The sequence below is a fragment of the Sorex fumeus genome, unplaced genomic scaffold, assembly GCF_029834395.1.
Source record: "Sorex fumeus unplaced genomic scaffold, SorFum_2.1 ptg000028l, whole genome shotgun sequence".
Taxonomy (NCBI): Eukaryota; Metazoa; Chordata; class Mammalia; order Eulipotyphla; family Soricidae; genus Sorex; species Sorex fumeus.
This window is the reverse complement of record NW_026606085.1, coordinates 15691021-15716060: the sequence shown is the minus strand read 5'-3', so window position 1 is coordinate 15716060 and position 25040 is coordinate 15691021. Positions and strand designations below refer to the sequence as shown.

General features: G+C 40.8%; 3 protein-coding genes across 3 annotated transcripts; all 3 read left to right on the top strand.

Annotated features, from left to right (window-relative positions):
• The first annotated feature begins 7052 nt into the window (after positions 1 to 7052).
• LOC130024360 (putative olfactory receptor 8G3) lies at positions 7053 to 7997 on the top strand. Its single transcript, XM_056115083.1, has one exon. It carries the CDS (start codon positions 7062 to 7064, stop codon positions 7995 to 7997), a length of 936 nt encoding a protein of 311 aa, XP_055971058.1. The 5' UTR covers positions 7053 to 7061.
• Positions 7998 to 13292: 5295 nt separating this feature from the next.
• Positions 13293 to 14231, top strand: LOC130024355 (putative olfactory receptor 8G3). Its single transcript, XM_056115079.1, has one exon. The coding sequence runs from the start codon at positions 13296 to 13298 to the stop codon at positions 14229 to 14231; it is 936 nt and encodes a 311-aa protein (XP_055971054.1). The 5' UTR covers positions 13293 to 13295.
• A 9273-nt stretch (positions 14232 to 23504) lies between these two features.
• On the top strand, positions 23505 to 24443 carry LOC130024361 (putative olfactory receptor 8G3). The gene has a single exon (XM_056115084.1). The coding sequence runs from the start codon at positions 23508 to 23510 to the stop codon at positions 24441 to 24443; it is 936 nt and encodes a 311-aa protein (XP_055971059.1). The 5' UTR covers positions 23505 to 23507.
• Positions 24444 to 25040: the final 597 nt, after the last annotated feature.

The window sequence follows — 25040 nt, the reverse complement described above, 5'->3', positions numbered from 1 at the left end:
AACTGTTATGAGTGTAGACCTAAGACAGGAAGTACAACACTGTACTCTGAATTCTTACCCCATAACCATAATTCCCAATTAAATACAGGTATAAATTCTGAACTTATCATTACATACTTGTTTTTAAATATTATCTACTTATAATAAAAAATAAATGGACTTCATGATGTCAAATTCTATCAGTACTAAAAATAAGACGATTTGTTAGGATGTGTTCTTCTCTCAAACCAGCTATTCACAGTAGAGATTATGAAAAAAGAGCCAAATAAGACTGGTAAATACACAATCTCAACCCCCATTCATGACCAAAAACTCAATTTTTTAAAGAGCTCCGAGTTATGTCTGGGAAGCAGTTTCTGACACTTCTTAATAAACACACAATCCACACAGCCTTCTATGTGGAGAAACAAGTTAAAAAAACAGCAATGGTAATTGCTGCTTCCCTCAAGAGCTTTTACTCTGAGACCTGCAAGCCCGGGGAGAGTTTTATTTTCATGGGATTTGGAGTCTGGAGTCTGAGTTCAGGACAAATCTTCATAGTGCAGCAAACGCAATTCAAGAGTGGAAGGGACGACATTTGCTGTGCAGATGCTGGGGAAACAGCAAGGAAACTGTCACTGGAGGTGATGTTGGCCTACTTGTGAGGCAGACTGAGCCCCTGGGCCTTGAGGCAGGCCTGGCCTGTCTTCTCTACACCAGCTCCAGGACTGTGGGGTGCTGATATTGGGCAGTCCCACTACCCCAGCAGTAACACTTTGATTTCTCCTCCAAATGAAAGTGGATATTGATTGAGGGTGCAGAAAGAAGAAAAGGTGAGTGTTGATTTGGCAGTTGTGATGTGAGACCAGCTGGTCTGCGAGTAATCCCCTGAACCACATAGGCAAAAATTTCATTCATTCATTCATTCAATTGTTAATTTAGAAATATTCATCAATAAATTCTAAGTTCCTCTCATAAAGTAACAAAATAGGAGACTAACACCCAAGAATGGCCGAGATTAGTACCAGGAATTTTACTCCATGGCTTGGAGGCCAACCACACATGCTAGGGGAAAAGGCAGCTCAGATAGAGAAAGGAGCACCAAATAAAGGGTGTTGGGAGGATCCTACCAGGGAGGGAGAAGCATGCTGAAAGTAGACTATAGACCAAACATGATTGCCACTCAATGCCTCCTTTGCAAACCACAACACCCAATAGGAGAGAGAGAACAAAAGGGAATGCCCTGCCACAGAGGCAGGGGGGGATGGGGGGATGGGGAGTGGGAGGAATACTGGGATGCGTGGTGGTGGGAAGTGGGCACTGGTGGAGGGATGGGTATTTGATAATTGTATAATTGAAACCGAAGCACAAAAATTTGTAAGTCTACAACTGTACCTCATGGTGTCTCACTAATTAAAAAAAATTCTAAGTTCCTCTGATGTGTCCAAAGAAAACTGGGAAAAAGTTTAATAATCTGATTGGCTGCTCTCTCTGGCTTATGGTAGAGTTTCATCTTAAAATGGGAGTTTAGAAATGACAATTGGGGTTGCAGTGATACTGTTCAGTGGGTAGGGCGTTTACCTTGCAAGCAGCCATTCAAGGTTGGGTCCCTGGCACCTCATATGGTTCCTGAGCCTGCTTGGAGTGGTCCCTGAGTGCAGAGTCAGGAGTAAGCCCTGAGCCCTGCCAAGTGTAGCCCCAAACTGAAATAAAAATATAAATAGATGGAAATAAAGGAAGGAGAAAAAAGGAAGGAAGGAAGGAAGGAAGGAAGGAAGGAAGGAAGGAAGGAAGGAAGGAAGGAAGGAGGGAAGGAGGGAGGGAGGGAGGGAGGGAGGATTGGAGCTGAGAGATTATAATATAAACCAAAACAGAAAGGTTTTTCAACTTAAAAGAAAAGTTTCTGAGGTGAAAATAAGTGGAACCTGAAATGTTCAGAGAGTGACAAGAACATTCAGAATTGATATTCAGATGATCTCTGAAGCCATGAAGAAAATTGTTTTTCCATTGTTAAAGCAGGTGATCAACAGTCTGACTGTTGAGTATATTCAATGATTAGGAATATGATTCCCTTGCAAAGACCTCAAGTTGTGAAAAAATCTTATACAGATTTTAAGGTGAATTCCTAGATCTTTCACATTCCGTATAGAAAATAAGTCTTTTTTTTTTAGAATCCCTTCATTTGTGTAACAATAGATGTCATCCCATGACCTTAAACTCATTTTCCAGTTTTCCTTTGCCGTGTAACAAGTCAATATCTCACTTTAAAAGAATCTGCTTCTCTGAGACTAATCAGAGAGCAGAGATGGGGCTGTAGTATAGCATGTGGTTCCTACATGACAGCATATGTAGGACAGGAACAGGGATGTTGAGGATCAGAGCAGCAGATCATTTGTGTCTGATGTGACCTGGTGCTCTCCATGGATGTTATGGGCTTCAGCCCCTTCCCTCAAGGGCCGAGGAGACAAAGATCCTTCGCACCTATTCGTGGCAATCTAGCTGTACTCAATTTGGGCTGGGAAGCTACAATTGCAATTGTCTAGGGATTGTTTATTGATCATAACAATTACTACCACATCATTAGTCATTAACCTACTGTTTTACTTACTAAAACTTACTAGAAGGGTCTTATTATGTTAATAATTAAGTATTTTTTCCTCACAAGCTATACCCCTTCACAAAAAAAAATCTATCCAATATGGAAACAATTGATCAATTAAAGTAAATTTAAAGCATAATAAATCCTTGCCAGCTAGCTTGTTTCATGAGTCTTCTGCATTTATATTCATTTTTCCAGCCTTGTCAACTCTTAGATATGAAAAACTCTTAGGATAGAACAATAGCACAGTGGTAGGGCGTTCGCCTTACAAGCGGCCAACATGGCCGACCCGAGTTCGATTCCTCCGCCCCTCTCGGAGAGCCCGGCAAGCTACCGAGAGTATTTGATATGCCAGACACAGTAACAACAAAGTCTCCAATGGAGACGTTACTGGGCCCGCTCGAGCAAATCGACGATCAACGGGAGGGCCTTTACCTTTTACCTTAGGATAGAAAAATGGGGGAGGTTTTGCTAACCAAAGAACATGCATTATACCATAGAAAAATAGCTATCATAAGTCTAAGCATAACAGAGAAAAAAAACTTTCACAGAAAGAGTTTTGAGTCACAACTGTTCTTTTTTCAAATGGATTTACCTTCCATTTACCTTACCATCCTCCTTAAAAATGAGATATGTTAAGTCTAGAAGGAAATGCCTCTGATAATTTTGGTCTTCAGAGATCTTACTTGAAACTGTAAGGAATGAATTAGTGGATCTGGTTATTTAATTGCCATTGCTCTAACAACCAATTCAGTTATTTACATTCTATTTAAAATAGGGGATCCTCTATCCACAATTAATCTTCATGCAAATTGTGATCTTGTTTTATAAGTAAATATACTTGATATACAGAATCTCAGAGGTTGAGACAATGAAGATTATGTTGAGCAACTAAATAACAAAGAAATTATTTTGAAACCAAAATTCTAAGACACTGATCCTGGTCACAAGCTCTGAATCCATAGAAGATCTGTTCATTATTTTTTAAAATCTCACTGCATTTGCTCCAATTTTATTTTCATATTAAGTTTCATTAGAATGAAATCAAGTATAATATGAAGGCAGTAACATGAGTTCCTTGTGTGGTATGCTGCTATCTTTATTTCACAAAACAATAAAAGAAGGAAGGAGGAGTTAAGGAGGGGAGGTTAGATGAAGAAAGAAGTTTGAATGAAAGGAAAGAACAGAAAAGAGTAAAGGGAAGATGTTTCAAGTGCTCTGTTGAAAGCAAGCCACATCCAGGGAGATTCCACAGTTTTCACCCAACAGTTTTCCAACTGGGTCCATCATCAGAATTACTTTGAGAAAGTCAATGGTTTTGTTTAAAAAGGTTTTGAACTTTTGGTAGTTCAATTTTTTTAAATGTCCAATTTATTTTTAATTGTTTTAATTATTATTTTTAGAGGAGTCATACCCAGTAATACTCAGGGGTTACTTCTGTTAAGCTTGGAACTATGGGTTCCCAAGCAACAAGACGGACAGAAACACCTACTTGATAATGCAAAAGCAGTAGGAGTTTTATTCCAATATACTGGGGTCAACTATCTCACCCACAGAGTGGTCTCTTGATAGCAACCCTGACTTCAGGCAGCAAGCAGTTTATATAGGGTTTGATTATATAAGCAGCACATGACTTATTGTTTCAGGAAAAAAAAACCCCAACCTAACCTAGTTACCAAACAAAGGTGTTTTGGCAAGTGTCTAGGGTAACAGTGGTCAGGCAATAGATAAACAATTGTTTCCAGTAATAGTTCATGGTTACATAAGCTACTCATTTCTTTAGGGTTAACAAAAGACAATTTCTGGGGCGTTTTACTAGGGTCATAGTGATTGACTGAGCCCACTTGCCGGGCCCAGGAACTTCCCCAGCTGGGTTCAGGTTGGCTAGTTACACATTGTTTTATTGCTGGGAAACTGAAACTATTTTAGTTCCCGTAACTGAACCTGCGGTCTAGCTAATTTTGCTGATTTCTGCTGCCTATCCTGGCATCGGTTTCACCCTTACACTTCTAGCTCTGCACTCAGTAATTACTCCTGGTGCTGCACAGGGGACAATATGGGATTCCAGGGATCAAACCCAGGTTGGCTTTATGCAAGGCAAATGCCCTACCTACTGTACTATTGCTCTGATCCCAATGTCCAATATTTTAATTTAATTATTCTGTTAGGAGAGAAAACCTACATACATTTTGTTCAGATGAGATGAGTTGGAAGGTTGATCGATATGCATTAAAATGACGGGTGATATTTTTAAAGTTACAAAACCAAGTTTTCAAAAATGTAGATATTAGAGAAAAAAGATAGTGGTTTAATGAAAGTAACTGCACAATAGAAAGCCAGATGATGTTAAAACTTGATAAATCTGGAAACAACAAGCTGCATGGATTGTGAACAATATCTGAGACAAGGAGACTTTGCAATTATAATCATGTTCACATTCTTTACATTCATCATTTTTTGTAAACAGTGACATCCAGATGACCCTGATGAGCAACCATATGAGAGATGCTTCAATTAATAAACACTCTCTGCATTCCAGTATGATTTTCCATATAGTGGTTGAGATGATTCTCAAGACTGATGAATCAAGTAATACTGATAGGAACAGATTATTTAGTGAAATAGGGAACTCAGAGGAATTAAAAATATGAACTGCTTATCTATGTCCATTCTGTAGAAATTAAATTATCTCTGACTTGAGACATTTTTGGCCATAATATTGTATTTAACACAAAGCAGGATCACAATGGCCAGAAACCAGGGACTGTTTATATACAGATGGAAGCTTTGGATTCCATATTCTCTTCTACTGGCTTATAGGTGTCCCTCTTTTACATCATGTCAATGGGCCATAACCTGCCAGCACCATTGGTAACAGGGAGCAGAGTTAGCAGAACCTTCTTCTTCTTTTAGATTGTGGTTGTTTTAGTTGCTGTTTTTGTGTTTTCTGATGTGTTATTGATTATCCTATATTTCAATGAAAGCAACAAGAGGAAGAGTTATTACTATCATCATGGTCAGAGTATTAATGTCAGCAAATGAATTAATAGGGTGATTGTACTGCTCCAGTTCAGTCAGAACATGGCAGGTCAGCATACAAACACAGGCCTTTGGGCATTAAGGCCTCCTCACATAATTCGTTTTCTTTTCCTACTTCTTCTTCAAGTAAGGGAAGAACAATTTGCTTCAAGATTATAAACTCGCCAGTCCTGAGTCAAGACAGCCAAAATATTTGTACAATGAGTAAGGTCATTGTTTCAAGAATATTCAAACTGAGAAAATTTAACAGAGAACTCCAAATTCTCTGACTTTCCTTCCCCCTTCCCAATCCCAGAACTTTATCAATCTCCTATTGATCATCTCTACCCCTGGGCTGGAGAGTCCCTGCACAGAAATTATTTTCTCTCCAGTACCTACCCAACCATTTCTGTCACATTTAAGGACTTCTTTCTCTCTAAGGTTTGGGTCTGAAAACTCCAGTCTAGAAAAAAAACTGGATTAAAGGTAAAAGAAATATTAAAGGAATAGAAACTCTATTCTATAAAGATATTAGAAACTGGGGACATTAGCAGTGGGAAATGTACCCTTACACTGATGAGGGGTTAGGTGTTGGAATATTGTACAGCTGAAACCCAATAATGCTTTGTAACTGTGTCTCTCATGGAGGTTCAATTTTTTTAAAAGGTAATAGAAATGTTTGCTATAATGCTGTACAGCAGCTGGTATAACATGCTTTGTTTTGGCAGTGAACAGGAAGTTAGTCTGCTTTAGTGAGAATTCCTCACCCCAACTTTTACCTAGAAATAGCTCTTCCTTGCTGTTCTGTGGGTTACACTCCAGCCTCACAGACCTGTCACTGCAGTCTAATCTGCAGTGTCCTAACCAAAGTACTGGCAGGGTCTTTGCAACTGGTTGTTTAATATTTGCTTCTTTTTCAATCTGATTACAGCTTTCTCTGGTCCCCTTTCGATTATGATACTTGTCCTAAGTTATATGTAAAAGTACCACACTATTGGTTCCTGGTACTTCACATGTCAGATACATACTTGGGGGCAGGAAGTTACTACCCTTCAGGCTTTAATAGCCTTCACGTGAAAGATAAATGAGGAAAATCTTTATATTCTGTATAAACACAAAATCAGTTTTGTATACTAAAAATAATTTGTCTAAAAATTTAAATTGTTTTCAAATAAAAACATATTTTCCATATGCAAAAAATAGAAATATTTGCTACAGCAGTAGTTTCTCAAACAAAAGAAGTAAAGTAATGAACATTATGACTGAAATATTGTCAATGAAATCATTAAACATATTTGATTGTAAGTATAAAGTAGTTAAGATAAATATTAATTAGACAAACTTATCTAGAGATAAAGTATGAAGAAACCAAGACAATATTTCTTTATCAATGGAATTTCTTCTATTAGTTAGTGTCTCCCAAATGTTGATCTTTCTCTTTCCTTGTAGAGACACCCAGAGGGAAATGTCAGCAGGAAATCATTCCTCAGCAACTGAATTCATCCTCGCAGGGCTGACGGCTCGTCCAGAGCTCCAACTACCGCTCCTGCTCCTCTTCCTCGGAATCTATGTGGTTACCGTGGTGGGGAATCTGGGCATGATCACACTCATAGGCATTAGTTCCCACCTCCACACACCCATGTACTATTTCCTTGGTTGCCTGTCCCTCATTGATCTCTGCCATTCCACAGTCATCACCCCCAAAATGCTGGTGAATTTTGTGGCTGAGAAGAACATCATCTCCTACCCGGAATGCATGACTCAGCTCTACTGCTTCCTTGTTTTTGGTATTGCAGAGTGCCACATGTTAGCTGCCATGGCATATGACCGCTATGTTGCAATCTGTAGCCCCTTGCTCTACAATGTCATCATGTCCCCTCACATCTGCTTCCTGCTCACCATGGGAGTTTATATTTTGGGCATCATTGGCTCTTCAATCCATACAGGCTTTATGTTAAGACTGTCTTTCTGTAAGACCAATGTGGTCAACCATTATTTCTGTGATCTCTTCCCACTCTTAGAGCTATCCTGTTCCAGCATACACATCAATGAATTGTTGGTTCTCTTACTGAGTGCATTTAACATCCTAATACCTGCATTAATAATTATTTCTTCCTACGTCTTCATCATTGCCAGCATCCTCCGCATTCGCTCTGCAGAGGGCAGGTCCAAAGCCTTTAGCACCTGTAGCTCCCACGTAATGGCGGTCATGATCTTCTATGGCTCTGCAGCCTTCATGTACCTGCAGCCATCATCTGTGAGCTCCATGGACCAAGGAAAAGTGTCCTCTGTGTTTTACACCATTGTCGTGCTGATGCTGAATCCCCTGATCTACAGTCTGCGGAATAAGGATGTCAAGTTAGCTCTGTGGAAAATTCTGGACTGTAGAAAGCAATTATGAAAGGAGTTATTATCATGTTGTCACACCACAGACAGACCTTTATTATGCAAAATGGGATTTAACAGCCTTTTGCTTGACAAATATTGAAATTGAGTATTGCTTCCCTTATGAAACTTCTTCCATATTGCCTGAGAGTCGCTTCCTAGATATTATATTAAAGTTATTATGTATAAAATTACTTATAAAACAATAAAGGATTATTGAGGATAAAAGGTTTGATTCCATTATCTATCCTTTATCTTCTTATTTAGCAAAAATTACTAAGACAGCAACACACCACCCAGTGAACTCCAATGTCACAAAACATAGTTACTGTCTTCATGTAGAATTTGATATGAGGATATTTAATAACCATTATAATGATGTTTAATAAGAAAGCAAATCTTGAGTTAATGGAAGGGCCATGAAAAACTGAAAAGGTCTTCTATAGATTCAAGCTGATGAGCTGAAATTTTTCCCGAGGATATTTGTTTCATGATAGCTCCTCTGTTATCTAGCTGTTCAAAATAATCTTCACAGTCTTCACCTCTTGGGTTCTAAATAGTAAACATATTTATGTTACCCATAAATACCCATAAAGTGGTAGAGAGCCACTGGTGTGCAATTTTCCCAGGGGATTTTATCTCCAGTTCTGGCCTTTTCATAGAAATTTGAGAAGAATATATTTTTGTTGTTGTTTTTGTTTTATAAAGGGTCAAGTCTCACATGTAGCAAAAATTCAAAATATTTCAAAGAATTTCAAAGTGCAGTCAATCAACCAAGATGCTGAGTATGCCTGCCATTTGCCATATATATATCCATGTCACAGTATCTGGTCACTGGAAAGAAAAAACTCCTGGCATTTCTAACCACACAATGGATTGGAGTGCATGAGACTAAGTGGATAAAGTGAGAGAAACACACGTATAAAATAATAACTCTTATGTGTGGAACCAGAAGGGATCTAAAGGAGCCAAAACTCATGAAACAGAGTGGTGGTTATCATGGGCACTAAGGACATACTTGTTTGGGCACACGTTTCCAGTCATCAGATGAGTTTGTTCTAATAAGCTAAGGTATGGTGGCTATATTTCATTATACATCACTCTGTATGCTTCTCAGAAAGTCATTTCAAATGTCCTCACCACAAACAAATGGTAACGTGGGACAAGGCTGAGACATGAAGTTAGTGGTGGTTGTCCAATGACAAATTGGGGAGATAATTGGTTTTAAATATTTAGGTAAACCAATACAACCCCAAACATCTTTAGCATAAGCAATGTTTTACTTCATTTTTTATGTCTCAAAGTTTGGAAAAAGGTCATCTTAAGGGGCTAGAGCTATAGCACAGTGGGTAGGGCGTTTGCCTTGCACAAACCCAGGTTAGATTCCCAGCATCCCTGAGCACCACCAGGAGTAACTCCTGAGTGCAGAGCCAGGAGTAACCCCTGTGCATTGTCAGGTGTGATCCAAAAAGCAAAAATAAATAAATAAATAAATGAAAGGTCATATTAATGACAAAGTGTATTGCAAATTTCATCTCCAAATGTGATACTGCTTAGTATTTTGAATCAAATAATAAATCTTGTTCCACATTCTAAAAGAAAATTTTAATTATTTTCACAGTATCTTGGGCTGGAGCTTTAGCACAGCGGGTAGGGCATTTGCCTTGCGTGTGGCCGACACAGTTTTGATTTCTCCACCCCTCTCATATAGCCCTGCAAGCTACCGAGAGTATCTCGCCCACACAGCAAAGCCTGGAAAGCTACCCGTGTGACGTATTCGTTATGCCAAACACAGTAACAAGTGTCACAATGGAGACGTTACTGGGCCCGCTCGAGCAAATCGATGAACAATGGGAGGACAGGGACAGTGACAGTGACATAGTATCTATAACATTTAGCTCTATAGTATTCCTCAAACATATATTTCTTAATTTGAGAGAGATTTTTCTTTACAAGACCTGCTAAGAACTTTTCATGTGGTTAGGACAGTATCTAGCAGGGGCTTTAATGCAGCCCAGGTTAAAATATTCCTAATATTACTGTTTTATGAGTACTTCATAATAAGTGCTGGAGCGATAGCACAGCGGTAGGGCGTTTGCGCTGTGCGCAGCCAGCCTGGCCGAGCCAGGTTTGATTCCTCCGCCCCTCTTGGAGAGCCTGGCAAGCTACCGAGAGTATCTCACCCCCACAGCAAAAGTCTGGATTCAATATGCCAAACACAGTAACAACAAGTCTCAAAATGGAGACATTACTGGGTCCGCTCGAGCAAATCGGTGAACAACGGGAGGATAGTGTTTGTTTGTTTGTTTGTCATCATAAGTAGGACTAAAATATGTCAATACTAATAGAAACATTTGCATACTTCATATGGAAACTCCCTTTGAAATAGTCTTATCGAATAAAGTTAAAGTTTCCTGAACTTTTGAACACCCTATTGTTATCTCCACTGGGGATATAGCAGCATATATCATATTCATGTCTCCAATTAGTACTCAGCAGGAACAATGGATCACTCCTATGTGATACCACTGAACCCTGGAGAATCAATGGGGGAAAGGGAAATTCTAATTGTTTCTTTCCCCAAGAGTGGGTGCTTGTGGGATGAGAACCTAGAGGGAGGTCATTATCATTGTTCGCTCCTTCTCAGGCTCTTAACATCAGCACCCAGAATATAAAAACATAACATCATTTAACCGCCCCATGCAGAGGACCACCCACTTCACAGAGATCAGCACCAGTGACTCTCAGCATTTCCCATGAAGACAATTGGGCTATGAGCCCTGGGCACCAAGGAGTTCTGAAGGTTAGTACTTGGAACTACACCTGCATCAACAAAGGAATGTTTCTTTTAGAGAAACAGATGAAAAGTGCATATAACTGAGCCTTTAGGGGTCATGAGAGATCTGTCTGAATCGTGGCCCTGGATTTTCCAGCTGATTCCTCTCCCCCAGCTCCCTTCAGGCACCAGAGATGCACATGGGCACTGACTGGTCTCCACTGTCTTCACTCTCACCTTTACTCTCTTGGTGAGCAAAAGCTCTCATCCTCTCCCTGTCCTGGCTGAATAACACAAGGACAAATAGGATTTTATTCAGACACTTAAACTCACATATGTGATGGCTTTATTTGCCGTATTGAGCCCACAGTAGCTTATAACAGACTTTCTGTAGTTTTATTAATAGCATTTGTTGAGGCTGGCTGTAGCTTAGACACAATGCCAAGCACTGTGTTTACTTTACAATCTTACTCCAGAAGAAATGTTCATTCCAAAGAGATAGCAAAATTAAGTGCTTGATGCATTACTTCATGTACACTTGCCAAGAGTAAATATAAGAATTATATGGCCCCTGGTATTGGTCAGGGAAAGAGGGCATATAGAAGCTGTGGCTTTAATTTACAAAACCACACTTCCAACTCTGCCAGCACCTGGTCATGGAATTGCCCCCGCTCCTTTCAAAAGAGAATTGTTTCCTCAGGCATACAAATTTGTTTTATTAACTAGGGGTTTCATTATGAAAGCTACTAAATAAACTAATGAAGTGATTTCATAGTATAGAACAGAGTGGAAGAGAATCTTGATTAAGAAATTCAACGTTTTTAATGCCCAAAAGTAGAGAGAGAACATTGGGGAAATTTTCTGCCCTGGAGGCAGAGAGAACACTGCGATGGGGGATGGAGATATACTGGGGACATTGGTGGTGGAGGGTGTGCACTGGTTGAGGGATGGGTGTTCGATCATTGTACTGCGGAATCTTGAACATGAAAGCTTTGTAACCATCTCATATTGATTCATTATAAAAACAAAAAAGTAATGTGGAGTTCATGCCAATTCAATCAGCTTAATCAGTGGGTGAATAAGAAGCAGTACTTTTACAGTACTTTTACATTTAAAAAAAACTTCAATGTTTAAAAAATTAAAGGCTAGGGTCAGAGATATGCCAGAGGGTATAAAGAGTATGTGTGTCCTGTCCATGGCTGGCCCTGGGGAGATACCCAGCACCTTCATAATCACAAATTTATTTTTATTGATTTTTCTGATCATTCTATTTCTGGGCTGGAGCGATAGCACACCAGGTAGGGTGTTTGCCTTGCACATGGCGACCCACCTGACCCGGGTTCGATTCCTTGGCCCCTCTTGGAGTGTCTAGTAATCTACCAAGAGTATCTTGCCCACATGGCAAAGCCTGGCAAGCTACCCATGACATATGTGATATGCCAAATACAGTAACGAGTGTCACAATGGAGACGTTACTGGGCCGGCTCAAGCAAATCAACAGTGACAGCGACAATGACTGTGATTCTATTTGCTATTCCTTTAAGTCTTACTATACCAAGTAATAGGGGTAGGCTGGGGTGTAGGAGGAACCTGGGGATATTGGTGGAAGGAAGGGGATATTGATGTGGTATTGGTGTTAGAATGTTGTATGCCTGAAACAACTCTATTATGAACAACTTTGTAAATCACTGTGTCTCAATAAACATTTCTGAAAAATATTTTTATTATTAAAAAAGATTGCCTCGACCAAAAAAGATACCCAGTATCACAAATGATGCCCCTCTATGTATCTCAGACTGCATATGGCTATGTTTATTATAGATAGCATTAATTATTGTTATGGAGAGCCCGGCAAGCTACCGAGAGTATTCGATATGCCAGACACAGTAACAACAAAGTCTCCAATGGAGACGTTACTGGGCCCGCTCGAGCAAATGGTAAAATGAAAGTATTCCATTTGTCATGCATGCTTTTAAGGTATACATATAATAAATAGGAGAAACGAGGATTCCTGAAAATTGCAGTAATACTATCCACATTGTGGTGGATTAATACAAAGCAAATATGGGGCCTGGAGCAATAATGCAGAGGGCAGGGTACTTGCCTTGCATGTGGCTGACCTGGTTCAATCGCCAGCACCGTGCTCATGATGTACTGAGCACTACTAAGAGTGATCCCTGAGCGCAGAGCCAGAGTAAGCTCTGAGCATCACTCATTGTGAGCCAGTAATCAAAATATATATTAATAAAATGAATGAAAAGTATAAAAAACAAATATAGGAGTGTCCTCATAATTTTATAAATATCATTAATTATGAGATATTGACGTCAATAATTTCTTCTATTGCTGGATAGGAAGGAATCACGGTTTTCCTAAGAGCAGGAGAGACATGAGATCCCTGAACTATCAATGTCCCCCGATGAGGACTGACTTCCCCAGAGCAACTTTTCCCACACACACATTTATATGTTCATAAGCACACGAACACTCATTTATGCTTTTTTTCCCTTTAAAATCAGAGGTTCTGCTGAGAGGACAATGGGCTCTGGAAATGATTCCACGGTGACTGAGTTCATCCTCACTGGGCTGACAGACCGGCCGGAGCTCCAACTCCCGCTCCTCCTTCTCTTCCTCGGAATCTATGTGTTCACTGCAGTGGGGAACCTGGGCATGATCATCCTCATTGGCCTCAGTTCTAATCTCCACACCCCCATGTACTATTTCCTCTGCAGCTTGTCCTTCATTGATTTCTGTCAATCCACTATCATTACCCCCAAAATGCTGGTGAATTTTGTGGCTGAGAAAAACACCATCTCCTACCCAGAATGCATGACTCAGCTCTGTTTCTTTGTCATTTTTGCTATTGCAGAGTGTCACATGTTAGCTGCCATGGCATATGACCGCTATGTTGCAATCTGTAGCCCCTTGCTCTACAATGTCATCATGTCCCCTCACATCTGCTTCCTGCTCATCATGGGAGTTTATATTTTGGGCATCATTGGCTCTTCAATCCATACAGGCTTTATGTTAAGACTGTCTTTCTGTAAGACCAATGTGGTCAACCATTATTTCTGTGATCTCTTCCCACTCTTAGAGCTATCCTGTTCCAGCATCCACATCAATGAATTGTTGGTTCTCTTACTGAGTGCATTTAACATCCTGACACCTGTATTAATAATTCTTGCTTCCTACGTCTTCATCATTGCCAGCATCCTCCGCATTCGCTCTGCAGAGGGCAGGTCCAAAGCCTTCAGCACCTGTAGCTCCCACGTGATGGCGGTCCTGATCTTCTATGGCTCTGGGGCCTTCATGTACCTGCAGCCATCATCTGTGAGCTCCATGGACCAAGGAAAAGTGTCCTCTGTGTTTTACACCATTGTCGTGCCCATGCTGAATCCCCTGATCTACAGTCTGCGGAATAAGGATGTCAAGTTAGCTCTGTGGAAAATTCTGGACTGTAGAAAGCAATTATGAAAGGAGCCATTATCATGTTGTCACATCACAGGCAGAGTTTGGTTATGCAAAATGGGATTTAACAGGATTTTGCTTGATGAATATTAAAATTGAGTGTTGCCTCCCTTATGAGTCTTCTTCCTTATTGTCTGAAAACCACTTCCTAGAAACTATGTTAAATTTATTTTGTATAGAAAAATACTTATAAATGAATAAAGAATTATTGAGGATAAAATGTTTGTTTCCATTATCTATCCTTTATCTTCTTATTTAGCAAATATTACTAAGACAGCAACACACCACACAATGAACTCCAATGTCACAAAACATAGTTACTGTCTTCATGTAAAACTTGATATGAGGATATTTAATAACCATTATAATGATGTTTAATAAGAAAGAAAATCCCGAGTGAATGGAGTGGGATATGAAAAGCTGAATAATTCCCTATATATTCAGCGCTGGTGAGCTGAATTTTTGCCTGAGGACATTTGTTTCATGATAGCTTCTCTGTTATCTATTTGTCCAATATAATCTTTACAGTCCCCCCCCCCTTGGGGCTCTAAATTGTAGTACTGTACTATAACACTGTCCTTCCAGTGTTCATCGGTTTGCTTGAGCGGGCGCCAGTAACGTCTTCATTTGTCCCAGCCCTGAGATTTTAACAGCCTCTACTACTTGTCTTTCTCAATGCTGCCATATTGGAGGCTCTTTCAGGGTCAGGGGAATGAGACCTGCTATTGTTACTGTTTTTGGCATATCAAATATGCCACGGATAGCTTGCCAGTCACTGCCATGCAGGCAGAATACTCTTGGTTAGCTTGCTGGGATCTCTGAGAGGGATGGAGTTTTATAGGTGTTCCCAGTCTACCAAACATAAGCTTTTGGTCGACTGGCTTGTTGGACGGGAGCTTTAGTTTATAGTCTCTGGATCTTGGCCGTCGATGAGATTACACGGCATGGGTGGGGGGAGGGAGGGTAGTTTGTGGGTGTGACTGCCAAGCTACTGGAAGAAATGGGGATCTGGGTGGAGAAGGCTCTGTCCCGATCTGAGCAGGCTTGGAGATCTCAGCCACAGGTCCTGCATATCTGGGTTTCTCTGACGGTTCTTTCATGGGTGAGGATCGTCCAAGCATGTGGAGAGTGGCCTTGAGCATGGCTCTGGCTGAGTTCTGGATGTTTTCGACTGCAGGGGCTCTGCTTGGGGCGGGGATGGAGACTCAACTCATCCCTCTCCGAGGGCCCTGGTGAAGACAGCCTGGAGCGGGGGCAGTAGATTCTGTGTCGCTCTCTTCTGGGTTCTAAATAGTAAACATATTAATGTTATCCCCAATGTGTGGAAGTTAATTGGGAACAGAGAATCCCTTCACTTAAATAGAATATAGGTCATTGTGAATTGAGTGTCAGATAAATAAATTAAATAAATAAAACCACTTCAGTGGAATTGCAAATTCATTACTAAGAGTATGCGGTCTGAGCACTTTTCTAAGATTGAGATCATCGAATCTGAGTGCCTGTATTTTTCTAATGAAGTCATCAAATTCCAGACAATAGCCAGTATGCCTTGCAGAAAGCCATATTTGTTTTTCAAATTGTAGTGAACCACTGGTGTGCACCTTTCCCAAGGATTTTATCTCCATTTCTGGCCTTTTCATGGAAATCTGAAATTTGAAAAGAATATCTTTTTTTTAAGGCCAAAGCCTCACATCTAGTAACAATTGAAAGAATTTCAAAGTACAATCAACCAAGATGCTGAAGAAGACTGCCATTTGCCATATATATATATATATATATATATATATATATATATATATATCCATGTCACCATATCTAGTCACTGGAAAGAAGAAACTACTTTTGGCACTTCTAACCTAACAATGGATCAGAGTGCATGAGATCAAGTATATAAAGTCAGGGAAACACACAAATAGGATAATAACTCTTATGTGTGGAATGTGAAAGGATCTAAAGGAGCAAAAACTCATGAAATGGAGTGGTGGTTATCATGGGCACTGGGGACATATATGTTTGTGCACGAGTTCACAGTCATCAGATGAGTTTGTTTTAATGAACTAAGATATGTCTTGGTGACTATAGTTTATTATACATTATTCTATCCACTTCTCAGAAAGCCATTTCAAACAGTATCACCTCAAAAAATGGTAATAACGGGACAAGACAGACACATGATATTGGTGAACTAAATCAACCACATACATCTTTAGCATAAGCAATGTTTTACTTCATTATTTCAATTATGTCTCAAAGTTAGGAAAAAGGTCATCATAATGACAAAGTGTATTGCAATTTTCATTTCAAATGTTATACTACTTAGTACTTCGAATAAAATAATAATCTTGTTCCAAATTCTAAAAAATAATTTAATTTTTTACATAGTGTCTATAACATATAGCCCTGTAGTGCTCTTTGTCACTATTGTGGCTGGCAACATGGGAAGATACCATTGTTGACAACATTGATGAGGAATATGATCGACTGGTTCAGCACCTCCCTCCATGATTGTGAAAGGAATGCCAAGAGAGAGATAGTCACAAAAAAAAAAAGCCTGTCTTCGAAAACTCTTGAGCTTATTCACCAACGTGGTTTGGAGCATGCCTCAGGCAACCTCAAGTGAAAGACCGATCTCGCAAAGCAGTGCAGAGATTCGATCAAGGAAGACCTCAAAGAGAGAAGAGCAGAAGTGCTGGTAGATGTGGCAGAAGCCGGGAAAAGTATTCGTAATGCCCGCCTGTCCTTCGCCAACTACAAGACCAAAATGACTGCCCTCTGACGTCTTGATGGATCTATCACATCTTCCAGAACGGCAATGGAGAAGATTATCCATGACTTCTACTCAAATCTCTTCAACAGCCATGTCCCCCTGCCGACATACCAAATTCCACAGGATGGATATGTCATTCTCAATGTTCTCCCTTCCGAAATCCGACATGACATTTCATCAGTAAAGAAATGAACAGCACCCGGCCCAGACAAGGTCAGACCTGAACACCTGAAGAACCTGCCATCAGTACTCATCAATACCCTGGCTCGGCTCTTCACATGCTACCTGTCTGAATGCAAGGTTCCATCCCAATAGAGAACCAGCAGGACTGTACTACTGTACAAGAAGGGAGATGTCCATGACACTGAAAACTATTGCCCGATCTGCCTATTGTCTGTCATCTACAAGTTGTTCACTTGAGTCTTCCTGAATAGGATTAGCAGAACACTAGATGAAGGACAACCATGAGAGCAAGCTGGGTTCCGCAAAGGATTCAGCACCATCGACCATATCCACATGATAACCAAGCTCATTGAGGTTTCTCGAGAGTTCAAGATGCCGCTCTGTCTAACATTCATTGATTTAAAGAAGGCCTTTGATTCTGTTGAAAAGGAAGTGGTCATTGAAGCCCTATCCAATCAGGGCATTCAAACTCAATACATCAGGATCCTCCGTGAGCTGTATTACGGATTCACTACCAGGATCTCACCATTCTACAAAGAATTAATCATTGATGTCATGAGAGGGGTTCAGCAGAGTGATACTATTTCACCAAAACTCTTCAGTGCCACCCTTGAGAACATCATGCGATGACTGGAATGGGAGGGAATGGGAGTGAAGATAGATGGTCGGCAACTACACCACATTCGCTTTGCTGATGACATTGTTTTAATAACAACAAACATTAGCCAAGCGGCACAAATGCTGGCTGACTTCGACTGTGGAAAGGTCGGACTATAGCTGAATCTTACGAAGACAATGTTTATGAGAAACAGCCTCGTTCCTGAAGCCCCATTCGCTCTCAACAGAACAACCATCTCCGAATGCAACAGCTATGTGTACCTAGGTCTAGAAGTCAACATGACAAATGACCTGGCACCTGAGCTGCGCAGGAGGAAGAGAGCGGCTTGGAACACCTTCAAGGGCGTCGAAAAAATACCTAAGAGGATGAAGAACCTTCGGCTCTGGGCACATCTCTTTGATTCCACTGTTCTTCCTGAATTAACACACGCCTCAGAGACCTGGGCCCTACGCAAACAGGATGAGAACGCTATTCGGGTCTCCCAAAGAGGAATTGAAAGAGCTATGCTTGGAATATAAAATCCAGATCCCGGACGAGAACAGTGCAGTCTTTTGCCCCCGCGCCTGGGTGTCCCTTGCCGGGACCCCTTGGAGGGGAGCGGGTCGAACTTTCCTCCCCGCCCCGACCGGGGCTCCGGCAGCCGAAGACCTCCAGGACCAGCCACCACCATGCTGAGACCACTCTCCGCATACATGAAGGTACTGGCAGAGGGACAAAGCCACGCGGGTTCCGGGGCCAAGACCTCCAAGCCTACTCGAATTGGAGTCGAGCATCTTCCACCCAGATCCTCCAAATTCCAGTAGGCGGGGGTCACACCCACCACCTGGCCCCCTGGCGCTGTGTAATCCCATCAGCGGTCAAGACTCAGAGACTATAAAATCCAGATTCCGGAACCGCGCGGCCGCAAATGCGGCCGCGCGACATCTTATCAGAACTTTTCTTTATGACATCTTATTATCTCATTCCTACTTTGGACAAACTTGCAGGCTATCGAATGTAGCCTGTCCACAGGGCAGAATCTGGCAAACTCCCCGTGGCGTACCAAATATGCCAAATACCAGTAACAATGATGGGTCTCATTCTCCTAAAGAGCCGTGAATATAATCTCAGGGCTAGGATGAAAGAGACGTTACTGGGGCCTGCTCGAGGCAATCGATGATTAACAGGATGATGAAATGAAATGAAAATGAAATGCTTGGAATATCACATTTCACTCAAATGAGAAAAAGAATCTGGAGTTCCGACCTCTGTCAACGATCAAGAATCAGGGACGCTGTCTCTTTTTCCAAGGTGTCAAAAATCAGATGGGCTGGGCACGTAATGAGATTTAGAGATGACCACTGGACTAGAGCTGTTACCGACTGGATTCCATGGGATGTCAAAAGATCGTGTGACCGCCCACCTACCAGATGGTCAGACTTCTTCATCAAGATCTGAATGATTGGTTTGAGGCTCTTCGTGTTCCCAGAGTGAACAGACGCCATTGGGCTACACTAGCACGTGACAGGAACAAATGGAGACATTACTGGTGCCCACTCGAGCAAATCGATGATTAATGGGAAGTCAAGTGATCAAGTGATAGCCCTGTAGTATTCCTCAGACATATATTTTTTAATTTGAGAGAGATTTTTTTCTTTACAAGACCTGCTAATTACTTTTCATGTGGGTCTAGAGTGATAGCACAGCAGGCAGGGCATTTGTCTTGCAGCTATACTGGCTTAATTCCCAGTATCCCATATGTCCCCTGAGCACTGCCAGGAGTCACTCCTGTGCATCGCCGGTGTGACACAAAAAGCCCAAAAAAAAAAGAACTTTTCATGTGGTTAGGATAGTATCTAGCAGAGGGTTTCATGTAGCCTCTGGTTAAAATATCCCAAGTGTTACTGTTTTATGAGTACTTCGTGATAAGTAGGACTAGAAGATGTCAATATTAACAACATTTGCATATTTCATATGGAAAATCTCTTTAGAATAGGCTTATAGAATAAAGTTAAAGTTCCTAAACGTTTGAAGTTTTAAACACCCTGGCATCATCTCCACTGGAACTCTAGCAGCATATATCATATCCATGTCTCCAATTAGTACTCAACAGGATCAATGGATCACTCCTATATGCCACCACTGAACCCTGGAGAATCAATGGGGGAAAGGGAAATTCTAATTGTTTCTTTCCCCAAGAGTGGGCACTTGTGGGATGAGAATCTAGAGGGAGGTCATTATCATTGTTGTTCCCTCCTGGGCTCTTAACATCAGCACCTAGAGTATAAAACCATCACATCATCTAAACTGCCCCATGCAGAGGGCCACCCACTTCACAGAGATCAGCACCAGTGACTCTCAGCTCTTCCCATGAAGACCATTATGCTATGAGCCCTGGGCACCAAAGAGTTCTGAAGGTTAGTACTTGGAACTACCCCTGCATCAACAAAGGAATGTTTCCTTTAGAGAAACAGATGACTGAGCCTCCAGAGGCCAGGAGGGATCTGCCTGAATTGCTGAATTGTGGCTCTGGATTTTCCAGCTGAGTCCTTCCCCCAACTCCCTCCAGGCACCAGAGATGCACATGCGCACTGTCTGCTCCACTGTCCTCAGTCTTACCCTCACTCTCTTGGTGAGCAAAAACTCCCATCCTCTCCCTGTCCTGGCTGAATAACACGAGGACAAACACGATTTTATTCAGACATTTAAACTCACACGTGTGATGGCTTTATTTGCTCATATTGAGTCTACAGTAGCTTACAACTGATTTTCCATAGTTTTTAAATAGTATTTATTGGGGCTGGCTGTAGCTAAGACACAATGCCAAGCACTGTGTTTACTTTTCAATCTTCATCCAGAAGGAATGAAAACCAAAGAGATATCAAAATTAAGTACTTGTGCTTTACTTCATGTACACTTTCCAAGAGTAAATAAAGTAAAGAATTATGGGGCTAGAGTGATAGCACAGCGGGTAGGGCTTTTGCCTTGAACGCGGCCAACCCGGGTTCAATTCCCAGCATCCCATATGGTCCCCTAAGCACTGCCAGAAGTAATTCCTGAGTGCATGAGCCAGGAGTAACCATTATGCAATGCCGGGTGTGACCCAAAAAGAAAAAAAAATAGAATTATATGGACCATGGGATGGGTCGGGGAAGGAGGACATGCAGAAGCTGTGGCTTTAATTCACAAAATCACATTCCCAACTCTGCCAGCACTTGTCATGGAGTTGCCCCCACTCCTTTCAAAAGGGAATTGTTTCCACAGGCATAGAAATTTGTCTTATTAACTTGGGGTTTCATTATGTCACTGTCACTGTCCTCCCATTGTTCATTGATTTGCTCGAGCTGGCCCAGTAACGTCTCCATTGTGAGACTTCTTGTTACTGTGTTTGGCATATTGAATACTCTTGGTAGCTTGCCAGGCTCTCCAAGAGGAATTGAACCCGGCTCGGTCAGGCTGGCTGTGCTCCAGGCAAACGCCCTACCACTGTGCTATCACTCCAGCCCCAGGGGTTTCATTATGAAAGCTACTAAAGAACCTAATAAAGTGGATTTCATAGTATAGGACAGAGTGGAAGAGAATGCTTAAGAAATTCAATGATTTTTTGAGGCTGGAGTACAGCGGGTAGGGCGTTTTGCCTTGCACGCAGCTGACCTGGGTTCGAACACCCACATCCCATATGGTCCTCGGAGCACCACAAGGAGTAAATCCTGAGTACAGAATCAGGAGTAATGCCTGAGCACTGCCGGGTGCGACCCCAAAAGCAAATAAATAAATAAATAAATAAATTCCTTTAAAAAAAAGTCCATGTTTTTTTAGCCTAGAAAACAACATTTTATTTCAACTTCCAGTAACTATATTTTCAAACAGACTTTATATTCATGTTTACACAAGTCAAAAAAGTTCTTAAATAAGTAATTTACTTAACATCGTTGCTATGAATTTTAAAGCCTGAAAGATATTGTGAAAATAACTCAAACATTTAGATTTTAAAATTTAAACACCAAATAACTATGCATAGTGTTAATAGTGCTATATATTACAAGCACACAGTATTATATTATCATCCATTAATGAAAATATATATTATTACAACATAGTGTTACACAATATGATTTATGTTATTGAGTACTTTTACCTATAACAGTTATCAAGAAATTCAATGTTTTTAATGCCCAAAAGTAGAGAGAAAATATTGGGAAAGTTTCTTGCTATGGAGGCAGGGTGAGGACTGGGATGAGGGATGGGGATATACTGGGGACATTATTGATGGAGTGATAGCACAGCGGTAGGGCGTTTGCCTTGCACCCGGCCAATATGGTTGACCCGAGTTCGATTCCTCTGCCCCTCTTGGAGAGTCTGGCAAGCTACCGAGAGTATCTCGCCTGCATGGCAGAGCCTGGCAAGCTACCCGTGATGTATTCAATATGCCAAACACAGTAACAACAACGTCTCCAATGGAGACATTACTGGGCCCGCTCTAGCAAATCGATGAACAATGGGAGGACTGTGACCGTGACTGTGATTATTGATGCAGGGTGTGCACTAGTGGAAGGTTGGGTGCTCGATCATTATACGGCTGAAACTCAAACATGAAAGCTTTGTAACCATCTCATGGTGATTCAATATAGAAAAAAAAGTAATGTGGAGTTCATGCCAAATTCAATCAGCTTAATCAATGGATTAATAAGAAGCAGTACTTCTACATTTAAAAAAAATTCAATGTTTAGAAAGTAAAGGCTAGGGCCAGAGATATGCCAGAGGGTATAAAGAGTATGTGTGCCTTGTCCATGCCTGGCCCTGGGGAGATACCCAGCACTTTCATCATTGCAAATTGACTTTTATTGATTTTCTAATCATTCTATTTGCTATTCCTTTTAGTCTTACTGGAACAAGTTATACGAAATGAATTTGTCATATGCCTGACAAAGGGTTAGGCTGGGCGGGAGTTGGGGGGAGAAACCTGGAGATATTGGTGGAAGGAAGGGGATAATGATGTGGGATTGGGATTAGAATGTTGTATGCCTGAAACAATTCTATTATGAACAACTTTGTAAATCACTGTGTTTCAATAAACATTCCTGAAAATTATTTTCATTATTAAAAAAGATACCTAGTACCACAATGATGCCCCACTATGTATCCTAGACTGTAGATGGCTATGTTTATTTTAGATAGCTTTAACTATGATTTTAAGATATACATATAAGAAATAGGAGGAAAGAGGATTCCTAAAAGTAGCAGTAGTACTATCCGCATTGTGGCAGATGAATAAAAAACAAATATGGGGCTGGAGCAATAATGCAGTGGGTACAGTGGGTACGGTACTTGCCTTGCATATGGTTTACCCGATTAATCCCTGGTACCATGCTCATGATCTACTGAGCACTACTAGCAGTGATCCTTGAGTGCAGAGCCAGAGTAAGCTCTGAGTATCACTTGTTGTGAGATAGGAATCAAAATATATATTAATAAAATGAATAAAAATATAAAAAACAAATATAGGATAAAATAATTAATTATGGGATATTAAAGACCATAATTTCTTCTATTGCTGAATCGTAATCATGGCTTTCCCAGAAGCAGGAGAGACTTATGAGATCCCTAATGTCCCCTGATGAGGACTGACTTTCCAAGGCAACTTTTGCCCCCACACACATGTTTATGTTCATATGCACATGGACACTCACTTACGCTTTTTTTCTTTAGAATCAAAGGTTCTGCTGAGAGAACAATGGGCTCTGGAAATGATTCCACAGTGACTGAGTTCATCCTCACTGGGCTGACAGACCGGCCGGAGCTCCAACTCCCACTCTTCCTCCTCTTCCTCGGAATCTATGTGTTCACTGCAGTGGGGAACCTGGGCATGATCATCCTTGTAGGCCTCAGTTCTAACCTCCACACCCCCATGTACTATTTCCTCTGCAGCTTGTCCTTCATTGATTTCTGTCAATCCACTATCATTACCCCCAAAATGCTGGTGAATTTTGTGGCTGAGAAAAACACCATCTCCTACCCAGAATGCATGACTCAACTCTATTTCTTTGTCATTTTTGCTATTGCAGAGTGTCACATGTTAGCTGCCATGGCATATGACCGCTACGTCGCCATATGTAGCCCCTTGCTCTATAATGTCATCATGTCCCCTCACATCTGCTTCCTGCTCACAACGGGAGTTTACATATGGAGCATCATTGGGTCCTCAATCCATACAGGCTTTGTGTTAAGACTGTCTTTCTGTAAGACCAATGTGGTCAACCATTATTTCTGTGATCTTCTTCCACTCTTTGGAATATCCTGTTCCAGCACCTCCATCAATGAATTGGTACTTCTAATCATGAGTGCATTTAACATTATGATTCCTTCATTAACCATCCTTGCCTCCTACACCTTTATCCTCTCCAGCATCCTCCGCATTCGCTCCACAGAGGGCAGGTCCAAAGCCTTCAGCACCTGCAGCTCCCACATCTCAGCTGTTACTATTTTCTTTGGTTCCTTAACTGTCATATACCTGCAGCCATCATCTGCGAACTCTATGGGCCAAGGGAAAATCTCCTCTGTGTTTTACACTATCATCGTGCCCATGCTGAACCCCTTGATTTATAGTTTAAGAAATAAAGATGTCAACTTAGCCCTTAAAAAAATCCTGGAGAATAGAAAACATTCATGATTAGAGTATGTTTACTAAACTTATGCCAGAAGTAGTTTGCTTGATGATATATGTGAACTATTTCATTTACTGTTGAATTTGAGAATCTTAGTGCTTCTTTCCTGGAGAGCACACTTCCAAATTCTTCTCTGGTATGTTTTTCCTTTGAGTATACATTAAACTGATTATTTATGGATAAGTGCTGAGAATAAATTTCCACACTCTTGGGGATTAAATAAATGATATTTTAATTTTTATTAATGGCACAAATACAAGAACAGCAGTGGTGATGTTGAATATGATAATAATGATTATGATAACCCACACAACAAAGTTTCTATTAGTTTTTGAGCTCTGTGCCCAGATACAAAATGTATGATTTAATATTCATATTATTTATTCAGGGAAGACTCCCACTTTCCCCATTTATAATTTCCCCATTTATAATGATTAAATGGGTTGATTTAATTTGCACAGATACTCACGATTCAAAAGCAAACAACTGAGCCAAGAAAGTTTGACTCTAATAGAAAGTGGTACTTGGACTCTAGGTAATCATGTATAAGTTTAAGTACTCTCTCCTACAACTAAGAATTCCTAGCTCCTTACAAGATTCTA

Coding starts and splice junctions, on each gene's coding strand:
- LOC130024360 (XM_056115083.1), top strand. CDS start 7,062: ATGTCAGCAGGAAATCATTCCTCAGCAACTGAATTCATCCTCGCAGGG.
- LOC130024355 (XM_056115079.1), top strand. CDS start 13,296: ATGGGCTCTGGAAATGATTCCACGGTGACTGAGTTCATCCTCACTGGG.
- LOC130024361 (XM_056115084.1), top strand. CDS start 23,508: ATGGGCTCTGGAAATGATTCCACAGTGACTGAGTTCATCCTCACTGGG.